Source organism: Streptopelia decaocto (assembly GCF_964273445.1).
Source record: "Streptopelia decaocto genome assembly, chromosome: Z".
Lineage (NCBI taxonomy): Eukaryota > Metazoa > Chordata > Aves > Columbiformes > Columbidae > Streptopelia > Streptopelia decaocto.
Genome location: NC_138657.1, coordinates 72,958,162 through 72,984,101, shown reverse-complemented (window position 1 = coordinate 72,984,101; position 25,940 = coordinate 72,958,162). Strand labels below are relative to the sequence as shown.

Here is a 25,940-nt window from a genome sequence, read left to right as displayed (position 1 = left end):
GGACAGAATAGCACTGAGAACCTTCCTTTACTTGGCAGTTCCTTTATCTATAGATTACTGTCATAGCTGAAACATTTGCATTTAAAAGAAAACCCAGATTGTAAGATAGGAACACTTTTCAATGAATTTATTTTAAAGTTTATATATATATATGTAAATCAAAGCAATTTTTATTTATATCTCTTCATCAGCTTTTACTCACACTTAAAAGACTTGTCTGCTCTACAAAGCAGTCTCATTTATTGCAGTGAATGAAGCAGTCCCAGTGTGGTTGAACGTGACATGCAGTAAACTCGTGAGAGGGGAGACTGAATTTGAAATCAGACTGAACTTTCCTTTCTGGAACTGGGGAATGCTTCATGAATCATAGAAATGAGAACTGGCAGAGGTCTTGACAGTGTGCTCTTCTTCCCATCGTGCTGTCACAGATGTTGTGATATCATTCCTGAAGTGCTTTCTTCAAACTGAGACTGAGCAGTCTAGCTGTTTTCACCGGCACTGGAGGACTGGAGTCGATACTTACTATGTCTTACATGGTACTCATCTCTTAATGTAGATGAAAAGGGTTTCTGTAGTTCCCCCACCTCCCTGGCAGTATCACTTTGCTGATTCCTGCACCAGCCGCTGGTCCTTTTCTGCACTACTGCCACTCAGCCAGAAATCCCCTAAATTCTGCTTGTTTATTTGCTTTCCTCTTCCTGTCTGTGTCCCTCTGCACTTGCCTTTATCACATTTCACCTTATTGCTTTCAGACCATGTCTCCAGTTTGTCAAGATAACTTTGAGTCGTGATCCTAACAGAATCCTCTGTCCTTAAATGGTGTCATCTGCAAATATTCTGTGAATTTTGCAATCCACTGTGCGACATACTAATGAAAATATTGAATAGAACTGGACCCTGGACAGTCCCTTGTGGGAACCATCTAGAGATGTTCTCCCGAGTGGTCAGGAAATCAGTGATTATAACTCTTGTAAATTTATTTTTCAATCACTCATCCAGTTCATAGTAATTCCATCTAGACTTTATTTTCTTAACTTCCTTCTGAAGACATCACAGGGGTATGCCAAAAGCCTGGCAAAATCAAAGGTAATTCACATCTATTCCTTCTCTCTAATCCTTTAGACCCATTGCTAAGGAAGGAAATGAATTTTGTTTGACAAGATCTTTCCTTGACAGGCCCATATTCGCTGTTCTTTATCGTCTTATCATCTACATCTGTAAGGATGACTTAATACTTTGTTCCAGTTCTCAAAGTTCAGCATTAGGCTGACTGGTCCACAGTCCTTTAACCTGTTCTTCAAGACACATTTTGTTTTGGGTTCCCTGGGGGCATTTTTGCCCTGTTCCCACCCTCCAGGACCTCTCCTGTCTTTTAGTTTTCATAGATAATTGCTAATGATTCGGAGATTGCTTCAGCTGCTCCTTTAAGCACCCCAGGTTGAATTTCATCAGGCCTTGCAGAGTTGGATATATCTGTTCTTATCTCATCATTCTGGCCTGTGTTCCTTAAAGTTAATTTTGTTAAATGTCTCGTTACTATTTATCTTTCTCTATGGCACTGAAACAAGGAAGGCCTCAATACTTTTGCCTTATCTGTGTTTCATTGTGGGATCTGCCTTCTTCTTTGTAAACAGTAAATGAGGTCTAAGAAACAGAGGCTCAGATGAACCTCTCTGGGATATCTGATTTTGGCTTCAGGCAAGTACAGGCCTCCTGGCCCAAAAAGTCACATTCCCCTCAAAAGAGTCTCAAACTTCTTCTCCATGTGGGTGTCTCAGGCAGTGGCAGGAAATTGTTGGTGTCCCCCAGCCTGTGAGGGTTGCTTTTCTGCATGAAGTTTCTGGATGTGCAAAGACTCTCGAGTCCGACAGTGGCAGCCCAGCTCTCCCCTTACCACAGGCCTGACTCTCCTCCAGGATGGCTGTTCCTTTTTAGTTTTGGCTGGATTTGTCCAACCACTGTTATTTTTCCAGCACCATGTCTAGAGGTCAGGAAAGTAGATGAGGACAGGGACTGGGCTTTCACAGGGCTTCTGAGAAATCAAGGGCTAATGTCTTCTGTGGTAACGTTGACCTAAACTTTTACTTTATCAGGGATCTTTCATTCTTGCTAGATGTTCCACAGCAGAAATGCTGTCTACTTCCCACTCAGGAATGACAAAAAGCTCTGATACAACCCAGCAATCTTTTTTGCTGAGCATGTGTGCTCACATGAGGAGCACTGTATGCTGTACCTTGCCATCCTGGCTCCAAGATGGGCATGCTGGCCACCCCATAGTTCTGGTCTACCTCATGAGAGGACCAGCTAGGTCTTACCATGGCTCCTTCCTGCCTGCCTGACCAGGTTTACCTTGGTAAGGAAGCCCAGACCCACACACACCCATGACATAGCAAAATCTTCTCCTGCCACAGTGGTATCATCTGGCCGAGGTTCGATCAAGACCCACAGGCTCCTTCTGCCCCAAGTATAGACTTATCCAAAGAGGCTGATTGTGCTGCCTTGACCTAAATCTTGGAGTAAGCAGCCTGTACTCAGTTATCACAGCTCTTTAAAATCTTCGTCATTACCTCTGGTCAAAGTCAGTTGTCTGGATTTAGCTCACTCTTTGCATTTATCCCAGCTAACCATGGTGAGGAATGAAACTTCACGTCTGCCTTCTTCCCACCTCTGCATAGGACAACTTGAGCTGTTGTCCAAGTTAGCACTGGGGACTCCAGACACTGCCCTTCTCCTCAGCTCTAAAACTTGCTCTGCCTCTCTGGCTGCATGAAGACAGACACTGGAGTTACTTTGCATGTGAATGAACTACCCTGTGCTTTCTAGTAATTTGAGGGGGTCTCTTGCGACTCTTGCAGGAGAGCATCCTTCCTCTTTCATGTTCTCTATTGTGCATGATAAGGAGCAAATGAGGAATAGCTGGCAATGGGCTCGATGGAAGGCATTTTGGGACTTTGTCATAGAAACACTACTTTGTCTCAGTCAAGGAGGGATAAACTGTTTGCTACAGCAAAACAGAAAGCCAGTGGACTGTCCTAGGAGACTTCACTGCAGTGGATCCCTTGGGCAAACAGCAGAGGCAAAGTTACACAGGGAGAGGAATAAACAAAAAAAAAATGGCAATTTATCATTGACAGGAGGAGAATGTGGAAGATTTCTTATTTACTGGTAACGACTTGATGTTTCTGGATGCTTTTTTACCGAAAGTCACTGGCAGGAACCAACAAGAAACACATTAGGAGGTGACAGAGGGAAGAAATGAGAACTGCTTCTTAGCTCAAATCAGAGACTGCTGTAGGGGAGTCCAGGAGAATATTCACACCAGAGCACAGGAGAGACCAGCCTGGCACCAGATGATATGGCCTATGGAGTGACTTATCATAGATCAACACTTCAGTGTGAGCGCTCAGCATGATGCTGAGGCAGATGAAAAAGTAGGATAGCAGTGAAACAGGAAAAGTATCCTCTACACCGTGTGATGGATGCAGCCAAACTGCATCCCTGAGAGCCTGTGCCCTTGCTAAATCACAGCATGTGTTCAGCTCTTCTACCTTGAGAGAGCCCCAGAGCTTTGCTAGTGCTTTGCTTTGGTCCAGGTTTGTGCATAAAGACATTAGGGAAATATGGGCTTGACAGTGGGTTTTTCTCTGCTCTTTGCCACCAGAACAGGTGGTTAGAGCAATCTGAGGGCTGATTCCCTCACTGTGTTTGCATGCTTGATCAAGGAGCAGATGTTTGCCAGTGGGAAGCCTTGAGTAAAGGTCTTCAGCTACTCTGAGTGTAAGGAGAGGTGTCTGAATCTCCCTCCATAGCCCTGTGCACCCAGGGTATGGGGAAAACAGGATGATGGGGAGAGCCCAGCAGAGCTGGGAAGCACTTGTGCTCCCGTGATGCACATCTGGGCTCCTGCAAGAGACTGTGGCCCCGTTCAGCTGTGGAGCCAGATGTGTTACCTCCCTGAGCTACTGAGCTGGGCAGAGTGGCAAGTTCTGAGAGGGGCCCATATAGCTGCATCTAGAACTTGGCAGTGAATTACAAAGACCCTCATGAAGCACAGAAACGAAGATATGTGTCTAAAGCTGAGTATTACAGAAAAGCACAAAGACAAATTTATACAGACAAAGTGAAAGTGCAAAATGAGCTATGATTATCCTGGGTTATAAAAGAGAAGGGGAAAATATTTGGGAAGTATGTCAGAAGTCAAAGGAATGAAGAATATAGGCTCATTACTGAAGCAAGCTTTCAACTAATACCGAGTGGTATGGAGAAGGATGAAACATTTGATGTTGTATTGTTAAATCTTACAATAAGTGTCTGAGACTGGCTGCTTAGTATGATTAATGTGACAAGAGGATGAAAGCACAGGTCAGAATAGGGAAAGGGCACGCTAAGGAATATTCCGATGAGACAGGTTCTTGCTCATCAGCAAGATCGGCTTAAACATACGGTGAAGTACTTAAAGAACTGGCCAGAGCAATTTCAGATCATTAGCAAGCATTTTAGAGAGTTGTTAGGCTACATCCATTCTGTATTTTAAGCAGAGGCAAGAGCTTTATGTGCAAGCCCATTTACAGCATGTTAGGGAATAGACTGCCTTAGTTTATTGAATTATTGCTATTATTATACTGCTTCTTATAGAACTTGTTTAGAAACTACTTGCATAAAATTGACTTAACATAAGTAAGTTTGCCTAGCATAACTTCTGCAAGCTGTAAACCTTTGAACTTTCTGCTTTGGTAAGTAAAAAAAGGCCTCGAAGTCTTCAAGCTAGAAGATAAGGGGAGCTGCATCCCTGGAGATAAGGAACAGAACAGAGTCTAACAAAAGACAAAACAGAAGAATGTTTTGGCTTGCCAAGAACTTATTTTTCTCCAGCTGCAGATGAAAAAAAAGCAACTGAAGGTCAGGGCTTTGATTGACAGCCTGTCTGATGAAAATAAAGAGATCCAATGAAGAATGGGGAGACTAAGACTATAATTTTGCGAGTAGCCCAGAGTGATGTGCGGAGAGTGGGGGGTTCAGTTGTGGGGGTATAATTGTCCAAGACTTTTTCCACTGATGGTCCCTCTTCAGGAGGCATCAGCTTAAGCTGCTCTATGCTGTACCTTGTGAATAAATTATTTATTTAAGAAGAATTTCTGGAATTGGTGCCTGAGTCTCTGCCACAGGAAACCATGGGAAAAGGAACTTCCCTAACACATCATCAAATCTTCTTGAGTACCTCGACTCAGAGGCAGGGGTATTGATGAAGAGAAGCATCACTCTGCTGTTGCAAATGGACTCACACATATTCACATACCTGTGGCATCAACAGACTGGAACAGTGATACATATAAAGTCTGCTCTCACCAATCCCAAAACACTTTTCTGTGATACTGTAGAGCCAATGTCTGGCAAAAGAAGTTCACAGAATCCCAGAATGTCAGGGATTGGAAAGGACCTCAAAAGCTCATGCAGTCCAATCCCCCTGCTGGAGCAGGAACACCCAGATGAGGTTACACAGGAAGGTGTCCAGGCGGGTTTGAATGTCTGCAGAGCAGGAGACTCCACAACCTCCCTGGGCAGCCTGTTCCAGTGTCTGTCACCCTCACAGTGAAGAAGTTTCTTCTCAAATTTAAGTGGAACCTCTTGTGTTCCAATCTGAACCCATTACCCCTTGTTCTACCATTGGCTGTCACTGAGAAGAGCCTGGCTCCATCCTCGTGACGCTCACCCTTTATATATCTGTAAACATTAATGAGGTCACCCCTCAGTCTCCTCTTCTCCAAGCTAAAGAGCCCCAGCTCCCTCAGCCTTTCCTCACATGGGAGGGAATAGAGTGCACTGTCAGCAAGTTTGCTGATGACATGAAGCTGGGAGGAGTGGCTGACACACCAGAGGCTGTGCTGCCATCCAGAGACCTGGACAGGCTGGAGAGTTGGGTGGGGAGAAATTTAATGAAATATAACAAGGGCAAGTGTAGAGTCTTGCATCTGGGCAGGAACAACCCCAGGCTCCAGTATAAGTTGGGGAATGACCTATTAGAGAGCAGTGTAGGGGAAAGGGACCTGGGGGTCCTGGTGGGCAGCGGGATGACCGTGAGCCAGCACTGGGCCCTTGTGGCCAGGAAGGCCAATGGTACCTGGGGTGGATTAGAAGGGGAGTGGTTAGTAGGTCGAGAGAGGTTCTCCTGCCCCTCTACTCTGCCCTGATGAGACCACACCTGGAATATTGTGTCCAGTTCTGGGCCCCTCAGTTCCAGAAGGACAGGGAACTGCTGGAGAGAGTCCAGCGCAGAGCAACAAAGTTGGTGAAGGGAGGGGAGCATCTCCCTCATGAGGAAAGGCTGAGGGAGCTGGGGCTCTTTAGCTTGGAGAAGAGGAGACTGAGGGGTGACCTTATTAATGTTCACAAATCAGGTGCTTTCCTCAAAGGGACTGTCATTGCATGCAGGAGGGACAGGGGCATGGACAGGGTACCACAGCCCAGAGACCAGTGTCTGGATGATTTCCCCAGGCTAGAGGCATCCTCAGCCAGCCACGGGGACTCGCAAAGTGGGGATGATAGCACAGCAGTGTGTCAGGCTGCAGTCTGCCCTGTATAACAAGCATGACCATGGAAAGGGAGAAGGGCCTCAAAGGCCAAAAGAAGTGAAAAAAAGATCTGGAGGAAAATAGTAGGATTGAACCCAGGGAATTAGTGACCAGCCAGACCAATTTCAATGACTGGAAAAACACTGGAACAAATGGCAAAACCATTTGTAAATGTCTAGATAATAAGGTGATTCAGAGAAGCCGACATGGATTTGTCCAGAATAAATTGTCAAGCTAGTATAATTTATTTTCTTTCTTTTGTTTCAGAGAAATGGGCCTCATGAAGAAGGGAGAGGCAGTCAAGGTTATCACCTCTATCTGTCTTGACTTGACTAAAGCTTTTGATCCAGGCTCACATAGTGGCATTCTCATAAACAAAGCAGAGAAATATGAATTAAATAAAATCACTGTAAAGAGGCTGCTCAAATGGCTCATGCAGTGTGCTCAAAGAGCAGTTATACAGAGTTTGCTGTTCAAATCTGAAGATGCTTCAAGTGAGACCCTCCAGCTGTCAGTCCTGGTCTTTTGATCAATACTTTCATTAACAACTGCAATTACAGAATAGGGAAGCCCCCTTGGGAAGACAAGGCACTTTGCAGGACATGATTATGTTGAAAATGATCTTGATAAATTGGAAGAAAGGCCCAAAATCAATGTGAGAAATTCAATAAAGGCAAGAGCAGGTACTATGTTTAGAAAGGGGAAATTAAGTGCACAGATACGAAACAGGGGATAACTGGTGAGACAGCAGGATGCCAGAAGAGGAGAGTATCACAGTTCACTGCCAAGGGTCAGCAATGCAATAGTGTTGCACAAAGATATGTGTAATTCTGATTTATTAGCAGGAATATAAGATAGAGGAAGTTGTAACTCCTGTCTGGTAGTGCCTAGGGGTGGCCCTGTACCACGTGTTCGCAGCTGGAGAGAAAGGCTGAAGGGGAAGAAGAGGAATGGTAAAAGCTTGGAGAGCAAGACCTGGAAGCAACAGCTGAAGCAGCTGGTTTTGTTTGGCTAGGAACAGAGAGGAGCGGTGACACAGCAGGCTTTTCATGCTCATTTGAAGACTGTTATGAAATGGGGAATCAGCCATTGTTCTCTGTGTCCATTGGGGAGATGGCAAGGAGTAACTAGTTTGACTTGCGGTAAAGGAAATCTCCTGTATAAGGTCAATTAAGCACTGATGTATCTACAGGGAGGCTGTTGAGTTCCTGTTGTTGGAGGCATGTGAGAACAGCCTAGATGAATTGTCACCAGTGGTAGGAGCATGTCTGATCCTGCCCCTGAGCTGGACAGGTACCCATTTCGTGTCACTCCAAACCCTGCATTGCCATGATGGATTTGCTTAGGACTGTACTGATTGCCAGGTTGGCACTGGACGGTGCTTGTCCCTGGGTTGTATTGGCAGGGACTTTCCTCAGCAGCACAGGGAACTGTTTGCTTGCTGGAGTGATCTGAGCATGTCTTACTTGGCCGGTTCCTGTAGGGATGACCTGGGGATTTGATAATGCCTTTGTCTTTCCTCTTCACTACCTGTGTCAGTCTTTATTCTTTTTTTAGCTTCAGGTATTGAATGAGCAGAACCCTCTCATTTCACATAGCAGGGCCATGGTACTCCAGTGCTGTCAAAGGGCTCCTTGGAGGGCAGTTATTGGGAAAGGAAGGAATTGCTTGGCAGTCAATGTGCATGTGTTGCATGTGGCACCCCGCAGCTGAGCTTTAGCAAGCCAGGGGCCAGTCAGAGAGATTTGTGTTCGCAATAGGAGGTGTCACAAGAAAGGCAGATCCTGCCTGTGGCTGCTTGCAAAGCGCTCGAGTCAGCCTCACAGCCAGGGTGATTTTGACCAGTTGTATTTTGTCAGTGCGAGTGACTAACAGCCTCTGTGCCATGAAAACTGATCAAGCATTATTTCTTTTGTAGGAATGACATCAGAAACAGGGGAATTTTCAAATTAGATTGGATAAATGGTCTAATCTCCTGCTGGACAGGAGCCATTACCAGCTGCCATAGACAAAGATGATCGTATTCCCCTGCTAAGAATAAACGGACTATTGCCCTGCTAGTCTGTTGTACATAGCAGTGAATATGCAGGCTTTAATCTTTATTTTTCTGTGAAAAAAATAGGGGTTTGATCAATCTCAACTTCTTTATAAATGAACAGGCTTTAAGAAATGAAAATTAAAAAGTGGTAGGCTCTTCTAACAGCAATGACTATAGCACGCTATTTTGCACTGCAAAAATAGTCAGGTTAAAGATCACACTGAAAAAATAGCAGCGGATCCTTGATTTTATTACAGGTCCAATCATGGTCAGGCACAGCAAATGACTTGCTGCTCTGTGTTTACTTGCTCCTTTCTGCCGTTTACTCACACTTTCCTTTCCCATGTGGTTCTGTAGTCTTACTGTATCATAATTGAACTTTTGCTGTAAATTGTCTCATGCAGCCAAAATCCTGTGTTGACTGTCACACACTTGAGGAAAGAATTAACTTCTTATCCCTACGCACACAGGTGCCTGGCTCTCTTGTCAAATGCCCCACTCCACACAGCACGGATACTGCTAATGACAGGGGTTTGTGCCACGTTCACAGACCTTTGGGAGCAGAGAAAAGGACAGTTCTGAGCAGATGACCGATTTGATTGCAGTATCACGAAGGCTAATTGCTGCAATAAGGGTTCATGGGATTTAGAAATCAGGAGAAAAAAGATCACAAATATTATTAAGGGGTCAGAGGTGTTGAAGGAAAATGGAAAATATTAAGTACCAATTTCTGTTTTCTGAAATTCAAGCTAATGTCACTGAGAACTGCTGATAGTCATCTGAGGGCAGATCTTGATGCCTTTGAGTGTCTGTGTTCAAGCTCTCTACAATATGTACCTAACTCAGGTACTGTTAACTGCTTTCAATGTAGGAGCAAGAGTACCCCAAGTAAATCAACCTACTTGCTTTCTGGGGCTGATGACTGCACCTGTCTGTGTAACGGATGAAGAAAAGTAGTTGTGACACCTGAGTACCAATAGTAGAACACTTGAATAGATCTCCATCAAGGAAGGGGTATTTGGAATGAGTAAACCCTGGGGAAAATCGCTCAGGGAATGCTGAAATGAATTGGCTTGAGCAAACAAACTCATGAGCTCATGGTAGCACCAAAGTTGTTGGTCACCTCCAGAGGAGGTTTCTGCAGCAGGTTGTGTTAGTGTAGACTTGAGGACTCTGGAGTTGCATCTGCACGGGGTGATTGAGGTGGACTCCAGCTGCTCAGCCTTCATCCATGCATTTTCCACTGGTGTGCTGGGCTGGCATTTGGCTCTAGCTTGGATGCAAATTGTCTGCACTGTACTTGGCAAGAGTAGAGCTGGGAACTCAGCTGGGAACTCAGCTGTCCCTGCACAGCTCAAGCAGAACTCACTAGGACATACACTCTGATAGGGGTCAAGCTGGGACTTTTCAGTCAGAGAGGGTCTGGACCAGCTCTGATCCAAGTATGTGCATTGTGTAAGTAACCTGGATGGTGGCTTTAGACTTCAGGATGGCTCAGACCTACGCTGAGTGCAGCACAGGAATGTGTCACCTGAATTTCTCTTCCACATGTAGCTCAGGGCATTGCTGGGTTCAGGCTGTGGGTTTCAGATACTGGAAAGCCCCTTTTTGTGCAATGTGGTTCTGTCCCAGTAGAGGATATCTGAGCCACTTGTGCTAACTGCTCCCAGGTTTAAATGGCAAAACATTTGCACAGGGTTTTCATGGGAGATATTGTCTTGAGAAATAGCTTCCTCTATCTCAAACAAAATCAGTTGGGAAGTGTGACTGTTTTTCCCAAGTATTTGGGAAGACAGACTGAAGAGGAAGAACATGAGTTAGAGGAGAGCTGTTTGACATACAAATAAAAGCATCTCATTGTCAGAGAATTTTAGGGTGGCATTTTAAAAAACTCTGATTTGAAACATGACCCTTTTTCTGTGCCCAGTACGAGATTAGTCTGGCATGTGTTTGTAACCTGTTCCCTTGAACTCTTGTTTCTCTTTTTGAATTAAAACACCTCACTACACCAGCCCCTTCATCTGGAGCAGCTGCTGGTGACCATCATTGTCAGCAGCAGCTCATGATCCCAGGGAGGTGTTCCGGGAATAGATACGCTCAGCACATTTCGTGCGTGATATCCAGCCTTGGAAATCACTGTTCTCCACGTGAGCCATTGAACCTGTCTTTTTATTGTTAGCCATTTTATTCTGGGCCATATTGAATTACGCCATTCCTTTAATACCAGATAGCAGAAGTGGTTCCACTTAGAGACTTACACTTTCTCCTGTGCAAGGATGTTCAAAGGTATATACCACTTGAAACTTTTCAGTTGCATCTTGTGGGCATGAAACTGGCATTTTGATGTATTCTTAGGGGGATTCCTTTTACGTTTTATTTTTCCTTCCTCAGAATAGTGTGTTCTAGGTAGGAAACCTGTTCACCAGAAGATTAATTACTCTTTGATGAGTCTCTTGCTGAATTTTCATGCTGCACAGAACTTCACAGTATAAAAAATTTTACAAAGCAGAATTAACACAGTTTTTTCTCAAGAAACTATCATCAGAATACCCGATCTGTGTAATTAAAGTATTGAGAATGCTGGTTGTTTTCTGGAATGGGTACCAGATAAATAGCTGGTCACAGATATAGCATTTGGAATGCTCTAGGATAATCGTGCCCATTTGTCACGTTTACAGGGTGATGTTTAGGGAAATATATGTGCTGCACTTCTTGGACAAGAACAGATATACCTTTGAAAACCTCAGCAGAACCTGCTGAAGTGCTTGTCCCCATCCTGAACTGAGAGATGCCCACAGGAGTGTGTGCTGACAGGCCCGGTGACAAGTCATCCTTTTCCCTTCAGTCTGATTGAATTCCCAGATCTGAAAATCGAGCATTCTTAATGCTTTTGGTCTAACTAAAATGTCTCTTCTAAACTGTAAGCCATTTATCTGAGTTCTAATCTCTCCTGCTGAGCTGTCACAGTCAAAAGGCAAATCTCCTTACCAGGCAGACAGATACTCTGGAGGTGTAGGGAGGATTTCAATTTTAATGGAGACGTTTTCATCTCCTTGAAACAGAAGTGCCCCAAGGACCCATGTCACACATTGCCTGCAAGGGCTCTTCTGCACCCCACATAGGCACAGAAAACTATTAATAATTTGAGGTTGTCTGTCTGAAGGGTGGCCATATGGCATGGTACTTGGAGTAATTATCCAAATGGGAAAGGGCTAGTTTGTGCAGGGTCAGTGATGTACTTAGTGTCTTTGGGACCTTTCTGCAGCACTGCAGGTGTTGTTTGGAGATATCTTAGAGTTCTCTGGGATGGTGTTGTGCTGTAGTCCAGAGCACTGTGCAGCTCAGACACCTCGCAAGGCCCATCCTTGATGGCAATGCTCCTGTCACTGCTGGGGGACATGGCCTGGGTGGGTGCAGAGTCCCCATGCGTGGTGCTTTGACTCCTCTCTGGAGCATCCCTGCAGGAAAGTAAATGATGGAAGTGCTGGGGGAACTTCTGAAACTGCCCGTGGAAGTGTGTTCATACATCCTGTGCACCAGCATCAGGCCTCTGGGGTGGAAAACAGCTGCTCTTTAGGATGGATTTCAGAAGAACCTGCTGAGTGTATAGGACTCTGTCCTGCTAATGCTGAGTGCCCTGTGCTGACTGGGACTGTCTTCTTGTTTTAAGGTCAAATGGCAGAAGGATGACATGGACAACAATTTGAACTTCTTCTCCGTCTCCTCGGATGGGCGGATTGTTTCATGGACTTTAGTTAAGGTAAACAGTGAGTGGCAATTTATTTTCCCAGTGAAATTATAACCAATTGCCTCCAAAATTCATCATGCATTGGTTTTATTTTTACTTATAATGAGCCAGGTTTGAAAAGAAGTGGTAGCAAAACATTACAGGTACAGTCACAGCTGGGTCTGGAGCTCCATGTTAAACTCCGAAATGAGCAGAACCAGCCTACTAAGTTAGCTCAGGACCTTCATCCTGACTGCACCTGTAGCACCCCATGGAGATATGAGAGAGAATTTTCCTGCTTTGCAGCTGCAGGAATTCAAGACTGGTCCTTACTCTGAAACTTTCCTTGTCACAGGAGAGTTACCCAAAGCCAGAGCAGAGTTATCTGCTTTCTTTGCCAGCTTCAAGACTCTCACTCCCAGAATGGTCTCCTACAAACTGCAATTCAAAATGGGAGAGGGAAGGTGCAGATTTATCCTTTTGTGGCCAAAGTAGCATAGAGTAAGCTCACATTTTCATTGGGATGGCAACACACAATCAGACAAGCAGAGGGTTTCCCCCTGCCATGACATGGCCACCTCACACACAACTTGTTTGCGTGCCTGGCCTTTGATCACTTTTTCTTTTGGAGTATGTGCATTCATAGAAACTTCACACTGAGTGTCTCTAAATGACCCTTAGATTTATTCCACTGAATCTCAATATGTGTATTTTCTGTTGGCTGTTTGATTTTACATTTTGAAGATTTCAAAATCTTTTACGTAAAAAATAATTTAATTGCCTTAAATATGAGTTTGAAATAGCTGTCTTGTTATTCCCCAGCAAGCAAATAAACTTCTTGACATCGTAGGGTGCTCATTTTTTCAACCTGTTATACCAAAATACTCAAGGCTTTTCCATTCTGAAAGTTTTACGTCTTGCTGCTGTGGGCAGGGATTCATGTCTAACATTATATGTAAATCTTAGTCTCATATTCTCTTCAGGAGTGGGAGCTTCTTCTCATAAACATGGTAGACACATGCAGATGGCACTGATTATTAAGTTCTTTTTTCTAAATTCCTCCAGGTTGCAGCTTTAGATACAAAAATCCCTCCTGCAAGTACGTCCTAAGTCCTTCTCCTAAAAGACCTCTCAGAGCTCCCCAGACAGGGACAGGCTAATATTGTCACAGCACTCGGCTCCTGTTTTATCCGCCATATAGAAATGCCCAAAAGATTTATGTCCAAGTGGGTAATACACATCTACAGCTACACACGTCCAGTTAAGGTGACCTGACAGGTTGCACCTATTAGCTGAGCCCCAGTAACTGGGTGTGCTCAGCCAACTCCGATCAGGAGGCAAGAAACACTAGGTTAAGCCTCTTATTTCCAAGAAATGCCACGATTGGCGCAACCTAAGAATCTGCAGATGGACTCTGATGGCAACTCACCAGACAGAGGGTCTTTTGCAACATTTCTGTGATTCATCTCGTGCTTAACTGTGTTCTTGGGGACATGACTTAGTGACAGTGCTAGGTTAACAGTTGTACTCGATGATCTTGAGGGTCTCTTCCAACCAAAATGATTCTATAATTCTATGTTCCTATGGTATAGGTTGGGTTTTTTCTATCCCATGAGAATGTAGGATTACGTACTTAAACATTCTTGGTGTGATTTCGAAGACCCGCATCTGCTTAGCACAATGTCATTTTTATTTATTCCTTGCACTTCTATAAACTTGGCCACAATCATGTGAAAAGCACTGTTTTAAGATTTTTTTGAGGGGGAGTTACCTCTGAAATTTCCACAACTGTTATGTACTCAAGAGGCAGGGGTGGAAAAAGTTCTAGGTGCTGTCTGGTTTCTTTTTTCAGACAGAGATTCGACAGGGAAAGCAAGACACAGAATGAAAAAAGGCATTTTGTTACGATTTGTGGTTTTGTACCCAGCAAGGAGAAATTGACAATCTGCTAGAATTCCACTTTTACAAAAGAGCTGTCTCTGGGTTTTATTTAGAATAAAATTGAAGAGACTCCAGAGGTCTTCTGTTCTTCAAATCCATAGTGCAAATAGGGAATAAATGAAAAAGAGCTTTGTTAATCTTTTTGACAGGACTATCCAGAAGTAAAGCTTCCTCAAACACTGATAGCTGTTTGACACTTCCAAAGCTGAGAGCAAAAAGTGAATAAATTCATTCTTACTTCCAGCTGGATATTTGACAAGTCACATTCAAAATTTGGATAGAAGAGTTGTCAAATGTCAGCTAGGGACAATTAATCTGTCCTGGTCATAGCAGTTGTCTCTGTTAGCAATGGACACAATCTCTTTGTACAAACTTCATGAAACAGCAGGTGAGCTGTGTGTGCTTAGGCTGTCATATCTGCTTGGTTTTGGGTCATCATGAAGGTATAAAACGGTGAGGGAGGATGCAGGACTTCTGCAGCTGGGTGAGTCTACTCTTCCACCTTGGGTTCACATGTTGCCTATCAAAAGGGGTGCTCTCAGAGCCACATCGAGGAATCAGGTGGGATACAAGCCTGGCACTGCTTCTCATGCTGATCCTCAGCAGTTGCAGGCTTGATTAGTAACTGTAGCTCACCCTTCCTATGTGACCTAGAGCTAAATTGCTGAACAGCTCTGGTCCTCCTTCATCACTTGGGGCTAATAACAACCAAAGGGAAACAGGCAGCTGGAAGGCCTAATTCACTAATGCTTATGAAGTGTCTAACAATTGTTAGGCAGAAGCAACATATTATTGCTCAGTATTCCTGGAAGGCCAAGCTGTCAACAATCAGTTTACCCAGAGGAATATGCGAGTGACTCTGGTGACAAACAACCCCAGGAACTGATGCATTTTCCAGACTGTGAAGTGGGGTACAAAATGAAAGTGGCACAGCTGCTAAGTCTGCACCAGTAAGACCCTTTGTGAATGCAAGAGGGCTGCAAGAATTGTCTGCAGGGGCCTGGATCACGTGGAGGTGCCAGGAGATGTCTTCAGAGAAAGGCTGCAGAAAGGTGTGTGCTTAGAGAAGAGGTCTCATGCAGTTTGCCTTTCTTCCAGAACAGAGAGTAAGTGTGAACATCTCTAGTCCTGCTCAAATAATACATCTGACCTCTGTTAGACACATTGGGTATATTAACATAATCAGCTGTGGGCAGCTCCAAAGCTGCTCTTCAGACCAGACTCGTGTGGCCACCAGCCAAGCCTTGGACATGGCAGATGCTCTCTGGAAAGCAGGCAAACCGGGAAGCTTGAGCAGAGGCAAGAGGCTGCTCAGCGTGTCCTGCCTGCACTCCCAGCAGCCCACCAGCACTCTCATTTGGATGAGCAGCAAGTGGCATGTGGAATATTCTCCTTTCCTGGATGCTCTGGACACTTTTCTTTCCAATTCTTGCACACATGCAGCAGCCTATATGGCCTCTTCATTAGGATTTTACCTACTGAATCTCACTTGATGTAACCCACATGCTGCAAGAAGAGTCACTAAAAGAAGGTAGGACTCTGCAGGCTGCAGGAGTCTGCCTTGCTTCTTACTGCTCTCGCCGAGAACAGTTACTCCCATCAATAGGCCAGGGCACGTGGGTGTGTGGCAATGCAAGTTAGTGAGAAAGAAGTATGTTATTTTATGGGTTTTGACCTTTCTTGAACCTTCTGTAAATTTGTCCTGCCCCAAATACAATAAATATCTTACAGAATTCAGTCCTCTGTGAATTGCAGTGCTGAACAGATGCTCACAAGGACTTCTCCCACGTACCCTAACATGCAGTTCCTGGGACTGACTTTGCCAGTCAAAATCTCTTTTTCCACCTGAGTCCTGCCCTGGGCTTAGAGAAGCTCCAACTAAAGCTCGATTCACTGAGCTAGGATGTTACGTTTTGTTCTCATGGTGCTCCAGTGGGAAATCTGCAGATTCATGAAAACATCCAGTCCTCAGCCCACACTGCTCACTAATTTAATCTTTAGTTCTTTGTTCTTTTTATCAGCCCCAGGGTATTCTTATATTCACAGCCAACTCCATTCTGCTGTCGTATTTTAATTCCCAAAGCTAGTCTAAGAATGGAACTTCACCCTCTCTTCTTTTCCTCATACTCACCCACATTGTGTCTATTTTCTTCTGTCTTCTTTCCCTCACCTCAACTGTAAGCTCTTTGGGACACAGCCTTTTGGCCCTATGTTCAAACAGCACCTCACACATCAGTGTTGTGGCCTGCAATGAGAGCTCTTTAGAGCTCTGCTGATAACAGCAACACTGGGCACTTTCCCTTTGGGATAGCTGCATGCTAGTTGTTGTTATTACTTGAATCTCAGAGCCTATGAGGTGCTGAGTATTGGGAACTGAGGCTGCTCTGGGGATAACAGGAAGATAGTCTAACAAGAAGCAAAGACTGGCAAGGTGGTAGGTTACTGTCCCTTAGCGTGGATTTTAGTTAGCTCTATGATAATACACAATTCCCATTTTAAACCACGCAGAGTGATTTCACTTAACACAATAATTTAAGCTGACAGCGTCTGCTTCCATTCAAAAATGTTGACCCCAAAACCCAGAGCTTTCCAGGTCAGTTGCATGTCCCTGAGTGCTGTACCAGTGGCTCTCAGTACCAGTGCACCAAAGCATTGGTTTCCTGGAGGTTTTATGTAAAACAGCATATTAGCATGTTGCCAACTGCAAGCATGAAACATTAAGAAACTTTTGGACAGCTTTTTAAAATTCCTCCATAAAATTTGCCATTTCAAAGTACTGAATGTCTCTGTATTGTTGCTGTAAAGCCTGTTATTCATATGGAATCTCCTCTGCCTGCAGAATGAGCTGGTTCATACAGATATCATCAAGCTGTCAGTGGAGGGAACGGCGATGCAGGGGCCAGAGGGGCTGCAGCTGCAAACGCTTGGTAGGAGCCCAAGTCCTTGCCATGCTGATTAATTACTGACATAAAGCCTCTAATCAGTCATTCTGGGGAACTAAACTGGTGGTGGGGCGTTGAGATGGAAAGGAGCTAAAGAAAGGTTACATGTCCTTGCTTTCATCATGTAGTAGGGCAAAATCTGTCTGGAGCAAGGGCCACTAATTATGTCGAGGTTTGCTGGTTACATCTTGTGTTTACTTGCAGACAAAGGTGAACATTAATTCAAAAAACGTCTGGTTTACCGGGATATCCCAACACGGACAAGGCACAGGCATTACCTGTATTTGTCAAAACTAAGTCAGGTTTGTTCTTTCTGCCAGACACTGATCTGGACTGTCCAAATCAAGATTAAAAGCAACCTTTGCCCTCTCCTGGGTGCAGAGTTTATCCAGCCAGTGATGGGATGTGCCTCATCCCTCTAAAAACACATCTATTCTGAGCTACTGTGTTAGTCTCCCTCTGTACAAGGTGGAGAGAGTGCAGTCATTCTAGGCCAAATCCCCTCAGCCTGACCATCCTGTTTTTGAGACAGGATGGGATGAGTCAGCTCTGGAGGTTCTGGACTACACACAGAGCCTTGAGGAATCCCCTAATCATCCTACTGCACCTGCTTTTGGCTGTGAAGCTTTGGCATGGATTTGGAGAAGGCACTTGCTCTGCATTTAAGGATCGCTGTGTTTCTAGGCTAATAACTGCTGAACAATTTGTTGGTGAGGTTTGCATTGCCACTGAGGTTGCAAGAGACCAGCTACCGCAGTATACTGCAGAACTCCCAGAGGCTTTGGGATTATTTGTTAGTGTTTCTGGGAAATGGATTTTCAAAGTCTTGTCTTGAATATTTAATAATCTATTTAAATGTTAAAAATGCAGACAGTATTGCAGGGTTGAAACGACCTTAACAATTCCTTTGAGGGCTACATTTTGTTAACGTTTAAGACATAACGTTTAAGACAGCAGCCTTTGCAGAAATTTCTCTGTAACTATGCGCTTCTGAGCCTTGTCTGCTTGTTCCTGTTTCTCCTCTGACGATTGCTGTGGGTGTCCCTGCTGGTCAACAGCTCCAGGTTGCTCTGACACTCAGCAGACATCCCTTCTTCTGCTCGAGGATCCTGCTGAACTTCTCTTTTGCCACCATGTGAGTTGGCTTTCTTGGATGATGTTGCATCTGCCTCAGGAGCAGAAGCCAAGAAATGTCAAAGGGTTGCATCCCCTTGTGGTTGACACCCATTTTAAACACAGGTCACAATATTGCACAGTTCAGAGCTTTTGAAGTCAAGAGGACCCTCTATGCCTGGCAGAAGATTTTTTTTTTCCCCAAATCACATCCTTTTCTATTGGCTTTACTGAAGTGAGCCTGCTAAATGGCTTCTGAGCTAAAGATGGAAAGGGCACAGGGAATGATGATGTGGTGTTTCCTCTCTGGGCCCTTTTATGTGTGAGAAACTGTATTTTTGTGAGTACTAAACAAACAGAAAAAATCTGTTCTTCCCCAATAGGAGGTAGGCCTGGTCCTCACAACTCTGACATTTGCACCAGGCATTTTGAATTCTTACTGAAGTGAATCTTGTGCCAATCTGTTCTTCCAGTTCCCTTCTAGTTCTTCTAATTCCCTTTTCCCCACCTCTTTGTTGGCTTTTCAAATTACAGGTCTTGGGGACAGGCACAGATTGGAAAGTGTTTGCAGAAGGGGTGACTCTGATTTTGGGGGGAGCTTCTGTCTAATAAATCACTTTTGAAAATGCTGGCAGTGTGTATGTACCATAGGCAGGGAGCGTGTGCTGGCCAGACGAACCTATTTTCTGTCTGATAGACCTTTCTTCTGCTAACAGGCTGCGGGACATCGTTTGATTTTCACAAAAAGATAGACTATTTGTTTCTCGTTGGTACTGAAGAGGGAAAGATCTATAAGGTAAGAATGGTTTCTTTGTCCCTTGTTTTATATTCCCTGACCTGTGCTTGTCTTTCAGGTTCATCATCTTTACTGTTTGCTCAGACAGCAACAAAGCACAACTTCAGAGCCTGGTCCTGCCCTTGGATCCCTGTGGTGAGCCTGAGACCAGCACAGAGCCACAGAGGGTTGTGGGGAGCTCTCTGCACAGACCCAATTAAGACCTTATTTTGCAGACACATTTTTCATGCAAACTGCGTCCCAGAATGCTTTGCAGATTGTAGCTGTGCAAGTGAGGCACTAACTTTGATCAGAGCAGATGTTAAAAGTCATTGATCCTCTGTCCTCATGGGTATGGGGAAATGGCAGGAAAAATCTCATCTCTTTTCATTTTCAGACCTGTTACCCTGTAAGCAGTGACGCTAATGAAGTCTTGTTTCCTATGGATTGGTGTCCTGCAGCCTTTCCCTTCCACAATTAGATCCTAGATCCTTTCTACAGTCCCACTTTCTCCTTGCCCTCCTATCTCCAGTTCCTCACTAACTACCCTGATCCTTCCTCCCTCTGATCAACCTCAAACTGTCCTCCAGCTCAGAGATCCCACCTCCATGCTATAACACTTGATTCCTTCAGACAGTGCTGACCATCTCCCCTCCAGTGTCCTCCTGCAGCCCGACATTGTGGTCAGCCAGCCCTGCCCATGTGGGGAGGGCAGCAGCCAAATTTTGCTTGCCCTTCCTGGGGTGGGGGCACTGCCCAGATGTTTGCACTGTACAACCGTCCCTTTTTATAGAATGTGTAAGACTGTAATATTGCCAAGTCTTGCATGCAGTCAGATTTGGCTGAAATTGCTAGTGAGGTCAAAAGTTGTTTGGGAGGAGAGATAAGCAGACAGCAGGACATAGATGTTGTGTTTTCCTAAGAAATGAAGCTAAAAATAGGAAGTTTTTAGCTCTGCTGTATTTAGCCTTGAAAATAAAGCCACTAGCTGCTTACTCACGTAACTTTTGTTTGCACAGCATTCATCTGAGTTGGCTTTGGGGTTCTGTTAATATTGGAGCCACAGCTCTTCGGTGTGGGCTGAGGACCATCAGCAGCAGGCAGACATGCAGATCAGATTTAGCCAGCCATCCCTAGAGGATGCTGTAACCTCCTTCCCCGTGTCCTGCACAAAACAGAGAAGAAGAACCCAAAGGAAAACACATTCTGAAATTAATATCAATCATTTAGGCAAGACAGACTCAATAAATATGCATCCCTTCCAGAGGGATGATGCTTATTGAAATGTCTCCTTCTGCCAGGCAGTATTTAGGGGCGTAATACCGGGTAGCTCTCACTTGTATTGGAAAAGATATGTAGAAGGGAGGTGAGAGACCTGGGTGGGCTGGGCTGGTGGGTGATGGGTAGTGAGGTAGGTGCAATGGCTTTTTGTTGATGTTTTCAGGATCCAAAGCATCTCTTCGGTCATGGACAGATGTTCTTAATTGGCTGGTCACCCGAGGGAGTTGGTACCCTGGGTATTGTACTCCAAATTGTTTGGGTACTGCTGTGTCTAGTCCTGATCAAAAGGCAGCAAGGAAACAACTTTTAACTTCCTCTGTACTTAGGTGAGTGATGGGTGCCAGTGACTATGACAGTGGATGTCAGATACAGGTGGGGACCATCAATTACTCTTCAGGAGAGATGTTAGATCTGGTGTCCTGGCTGCATACACAGCAAAGGAAATCCTTCACACAGGAGGACTGAACAGGAACAGAATTTGGCACCACTTGCATGGACAAAGCTGTAGGTGTTCCTGCCTTGGATGATCTTCAGTGAAACTAGAACTAGCATGGGGTTTTAACATCAGAATTGATCCCAGCCACGAAGACACACAGACATTTTAACCACTTCTTGGGTGGACAGAGAGAGATACTGTTATGTGGGATCTTCTCTTTCATTGAGGCTAAGGCTGATTTCAGGGTTACTGATAAGCAACAAAACAGTCCTGCATTGGTGAGCCTTAGTGAAAAGTGGCACCACTCGCACATTGTGCAACACTGCCCTATAAAACTCAGGTGTTCCCGTGGGCAGGAAGAGCCAATTTTCCATCACACTGTATGGTCTAACACAGGGAAGAGAAATCTTATGTCTATCAGGAGCAGGCCTCCATAGTACCCACAAAAACAGGGGGAAGAGTACTTGCACCCTTAGCATCCCCCAAGAGTTTGCTACAAGCAGTTCTAAAAGTTGTGGGATCACCTGCTGCTCTAGACATTTCCCTACCACACACCTTCATCACACTCTTTGTTGAAACTCTGCATGTTTGAACCCATCACTGGAGCTACCTGTGGACTGCCTGCTCTGCTCGGGTGCTGGGGACAGTGATGGTCCTGCAGCCATTTGTGCAGATCTCAGGTCCTGTGGCTGTGCTGAGCAGCAGTCGAACTGCTCAGGTCTCTGTGCTGCACTTGTCCTTGCCACTGCAGATTGAGAGGGACAGACTCCTTACATGCTGTAGGAATCGGGGATCAAACATGGGCTGCTCTCCACATGGACTGAATTTTAGATTATTTATTACATAAATTAAAAAGCTAATTTCATATAGGTGGGGGTTTGTTTTTGTTTGTATTTTGGTTTTTTGGGTTTTTTTTCCAGAGACCAGGCATGCCAACAAATAGCATGATAATATGTTAATTCTTTAGCTGCAGAACAATTAAGGTGGTTTTTTTTTTTAATGGCTTAGTTAAGAGTATTTCTGAAGCCAAGAAATCATTATCCTAATTATGCACAGACCTATCTGATGCCCTTTTCCTTAGAGGACAAACTGTTTCTGCATTAATATGATTCTGTAATGCAACGCTACCTCTTTACATATCTTATTTGATGTTTAGGAATTGTTAAGCATTGATATCAAAAAGTATGGTCTCTGAGATATTGTTCAGCGTTGGTATCAAAAAGCATGGTCTCTGAGATTCATGTTGAAACATTATTGTGGCTTCAACTCTCTGGTCAGTATTACTTCTTAATGCACAGGGCTTCAATAGAGAAATTGTGTTGAGATTTGAACATACTCATGTAAGATAAGGGAGTTTTTTTCAGTTTTATTAGATTTGTGCAAAAGTAATAAGGTTTTAGACCGTGGATTTTAAATTGTTATACCTAGGCTCAAACATGTCTTTATAGGAAACATTACAATCAACACATTTTAGCCAAAAATAAGTTTTTTTATTCTTGTACCATAAAAGTCCATGTTTTGGGGATTTGATGAACTCTTGGAAAGCATTTTGTGCATCCTCCTGGCTGTAGAAACGTTTTCCCTGCAAAAAGTTGAGATCCTTGAAGAAGTGGTACTCAGCTGGAGAGAGGTCAGGTGAATATGGCAGATAAGGAAAAACTTCGTAGCCCAATTTGTTCTACTTTTGAACCGCTGGTTGTGCGATGTGTGTTCAGGCGCTGTTGTGGAGAAGAATCAGGCCCTTTCTGTTGGCCGATGCCGGCTGCAGGTGCTGCAGTTTTTGGTGCATCTCATGGATTTGCTGAGCATCCTTCTTGGATGGAATGGTTTCACCAGGCTTCAGAAAGCTGTAGTGGGTCAGACCGGCAGCAGACCACTGGTGACCGTGGCCTTTTTTGGTGCAAGTTTGGCTTTGGGAATTGCCTTGGAGGTTCTTCTCAGTCCACCCACTGACCTGGTTGTCACCACTTGTTGTATAAAATCCGCTTTTCATCACATCACAATCCAATCAATAAATGGTTTGTTGTTGTTGCATAGACTAAGAGAAGGTGACACAGCAAAACGACGACTTTTTTTATTTTTGATCAGCTCATGAGGCATCCACTTACTGAGCTTTTTCAGCTTTCCAAATTGCTTCAAATGCCAAACAACCATAGAATGGTCAATGTTGAGTTCTTCGGGAACTGCTTGTATAGTTGTAAAAGCATCAGCTTTGAGTGCTTTCCATTGGTCGTTGTCAACTTCCAATGGCTGCTGCTCCGCTCCTCATCTTCATAGCTCTCGTCTGCTTTGTGAAGCTTCTTGGACCACCACTAGACTGTACGTTCATTGACAGTTCCTGGGCCAAATGCCTTGTTGGTGTGGCGAGCTGTCTCTGCTGCCTTACCACCCATTTTGAACTCAAAGAAGAAAATTGCTCAAATTTGCTTTTTGTCTAACATTGTTTCCATAGCCTAAAATAAATATAAAATAAACAGCAAGTAATAAGTAATTAGCAAAAAAAGCATAAAGTGAGAAAAGCACATTAAAATGATGTATAACATAACCACATTTATTTAAGGATCTATTCCAATATCAAACGGCAAATTTCAACAGTGCAAAATTGGCGATTCCTTTTGCACTAACCTAATAGGCAGTTTGCTTGAGGGCGTAACAAATGAGTATAATAAAACTCAGTGCAAGACTGTATAGAAGGAAAAGGTGATTCTAATTTTAAACAAAACCAATTTCACTCATTTTCTCATACGAAGCACCAAGACATTTTTATCTGTGTGGGCAGGACAGGATTTCTTGTGGTTTTACCGAGGACAAAGGATGCTGGCTGTTGAGTCCTTACCACATCTCTTGTTTTTTTCTTACATGATGATGACAAACTGGTTTCTGGACAGGCCACGACTTCCAGTGACCCTGTAGAAATGGAGAGATCATTTACCTCCGTGTCTAGTCTTGGTTTGCCTTAGGCAAAGTTGTTTTCCTTGTCTGGATATTTTATGTCTTGAGTTCTATTCCTCATCTCCTCACCACCTTATCTTTGGGGCTTCTATTCTGTTGGGTTATCTTGTCACTTGACTTACTGCATTTGCCATCAATTAACACAAGTTCTTTCTTTTACCATTTACCTGTTTCTCCCAATGCATTCACATTCCTCTGTTTCCAATCATAAGACTTTCCACATATGTTAGCATTTCTGTTACAGATCTCTACAAGAAGGCAGTGAGCAAAAAACCCAAGGAGACCCTCTGGTGCTGCTGGTAACAGCTGTCCACAACACAGGGCACGTTTGTGCCAGTGATATCTGAAGAGCAGCTAGATGCCTTGATCTGCCTGTACCAGTGTTAGGCAGTATTCTTTCTGTTGCCAGACACAAACCTCCTTTGAAAAATATTATTTTGCGGAATTTCTATATTGGCTAGAGTCTCAATGTTTCTGTTAGTGAATTAAAGAAACCCTCTACATTATAACGACACCAATAGCCATCCATTCACCATGGATGCAGAGGAGCTTTGTGTCAGGCAAATGCCTAGCATAAACAGAAGTGCTGTTAATGAAAAATATTCACAAGATTTTGTCCTTGCAGTTCTCCTTTCCTCCTGGTATTCCTCCCTATGTTTTGTAGCTGTGTCATCAGTCACCTTTGTATTGGTTTCCTGTATTGCCATAGACACATTCTTGCTTTGCTGTCCCACCATAAAAATACCATTTACTATTCACACACAGCTACTACTGTTTAAATGGCAGAAAAACACTCTCAGCGAATTGGAGCAGTGCTCTAGAAGATCAGACAGGCTGCACAAATGCCTGCTCTTCAAATCTACTCATTGTCTTCAAAGCTGTCTTGTAAGGACTTAGGCATCACATTTTCCAGTGGTTTTGTTTTCATCCTGACATGTGTCTAATAACTGTAGGGTATTTAAAGTGAACAGTAGGGGAAGACTTTGCCAGCAGTCCTAGCTAGCTCAGAAACTCTTTTCTTCATTAAAGTCATACTTCTTTCTGAGTTTTTTTCTCAAGTCTGTGGTGGTTTTCCAAAATGCATCTTGGGAAGAATACAACCCTTGTCTCACACATCAGAGACAATATCAAAGGTTGGAGTGAATGTGGTGTGGGGCTAGCAGGCACTGCCAGAACATGATGTATGGCTTTAGGCTAAAGCAGCTATGCAAGGTTCATTTCTCACAAGGGAGACAACTGGGCATCTGCCCTATTCTTTTTGCTGCTAATTTAATAGGAAAACAGCAGAACCCTTTCCTGTCAGAGCCTGCGCATCAGCTCTGGGCCAGACTTTCATACCGCAAAGCCAGTGCTGTGGATCAGCGAGTCCTAGAGCATGGTGGGCCCCCTGTACCAGTGCCCAGATTGCTGCACTGATCAAGGGCTCAGCCCTAAGGCTTTAAGAAAAGAGCGCTGAGCATTATGGTTCTGTTGGATGCAGAAAAATCTGGTTAGTGTCTCACTCATCAAAGTCCTCAAGTATTAGGGACCTTCAATCCACAAACTTGAAAGGACAGATGGATAAAGCAGCTTCTCACTTCTGTTAATTACTTGTGACCCATTCTGTCTGTTCCCAGCAAAGTGACTTTCAAAACAGGCCAAGTACCAATTTTCCTGGTGGCTGAACATTAAGAATTATGAAGTAAAGTTATGAAACATGCCATGAAAGGAGATCTCAGTACCATAATTACACACAAGACAGTAATGCAGAGACAGACTATGCATCAAACTATTAGCAAGCTATAGACACTCGCAGTAAATCTCAGATGGACATCAGCCACTTTGTCATTTCCATTTCCTACCACAGCAAACCTCCCAGGGATGCAGGAGCTGCTGCTGTGTGAATAGTTTAGCACCCTCCATCTGGTACCTGCACCAATGCACAAGGGCATTTGAAATAAAACAGCTCTGAATACCCACACAGTGAGTGTCATGTGTAACAAACAGTTAAGCCTCATGATTAGTTAGAGCTTTAGTTTGCAAGAATTAAAGTAATGTAACACTTCAGCGATCCTGCTGCTTAGGCAGATGATGTGTTGCTGCATTCATTAGGGAGTAATGAAAGGTGCTGAAAAGTCCTTGTAGTGAGTAGTGAGGCAGACCAACAGGAAATTCTGAAACTAACCC

The 25,940-nt window shown here is 44.1% G+C and overlaps 1 protein-coding gene across 2 annotated transcripts in view; it reads left to right on the top strand.

Moving 5' to 3' along the window:
- Window positions 1-25,940, top strand: part of DNAI1 (dynein axonemal intermediate chain 1) — a gene marked incomplete at its 5' end in the record, with an annotated part of 150,475 nt that overhangs the window by 77,591 nt on the left and 46,944 nt on the right. For both annotated transcript variants that reach the window (XM_082075449.1, XM_082075448.1), the window contains 3 exons: window positions 12,278-12,367; window positions 17,115-17,202; window positions 19,047-19,126. In XM_082075449.1, the coding sequence (XP_081931575.1) occupies window positions 12,278-12,367; window positions 17,115-17,202; window positions 19,047-19,126 (258 nt within the window). The remainder of the gene's footprint in view (window positions 1-12,277; window positions 12,368-17,114; window positions 17,203-19,046; window positions 19,127-25,940) is intronic.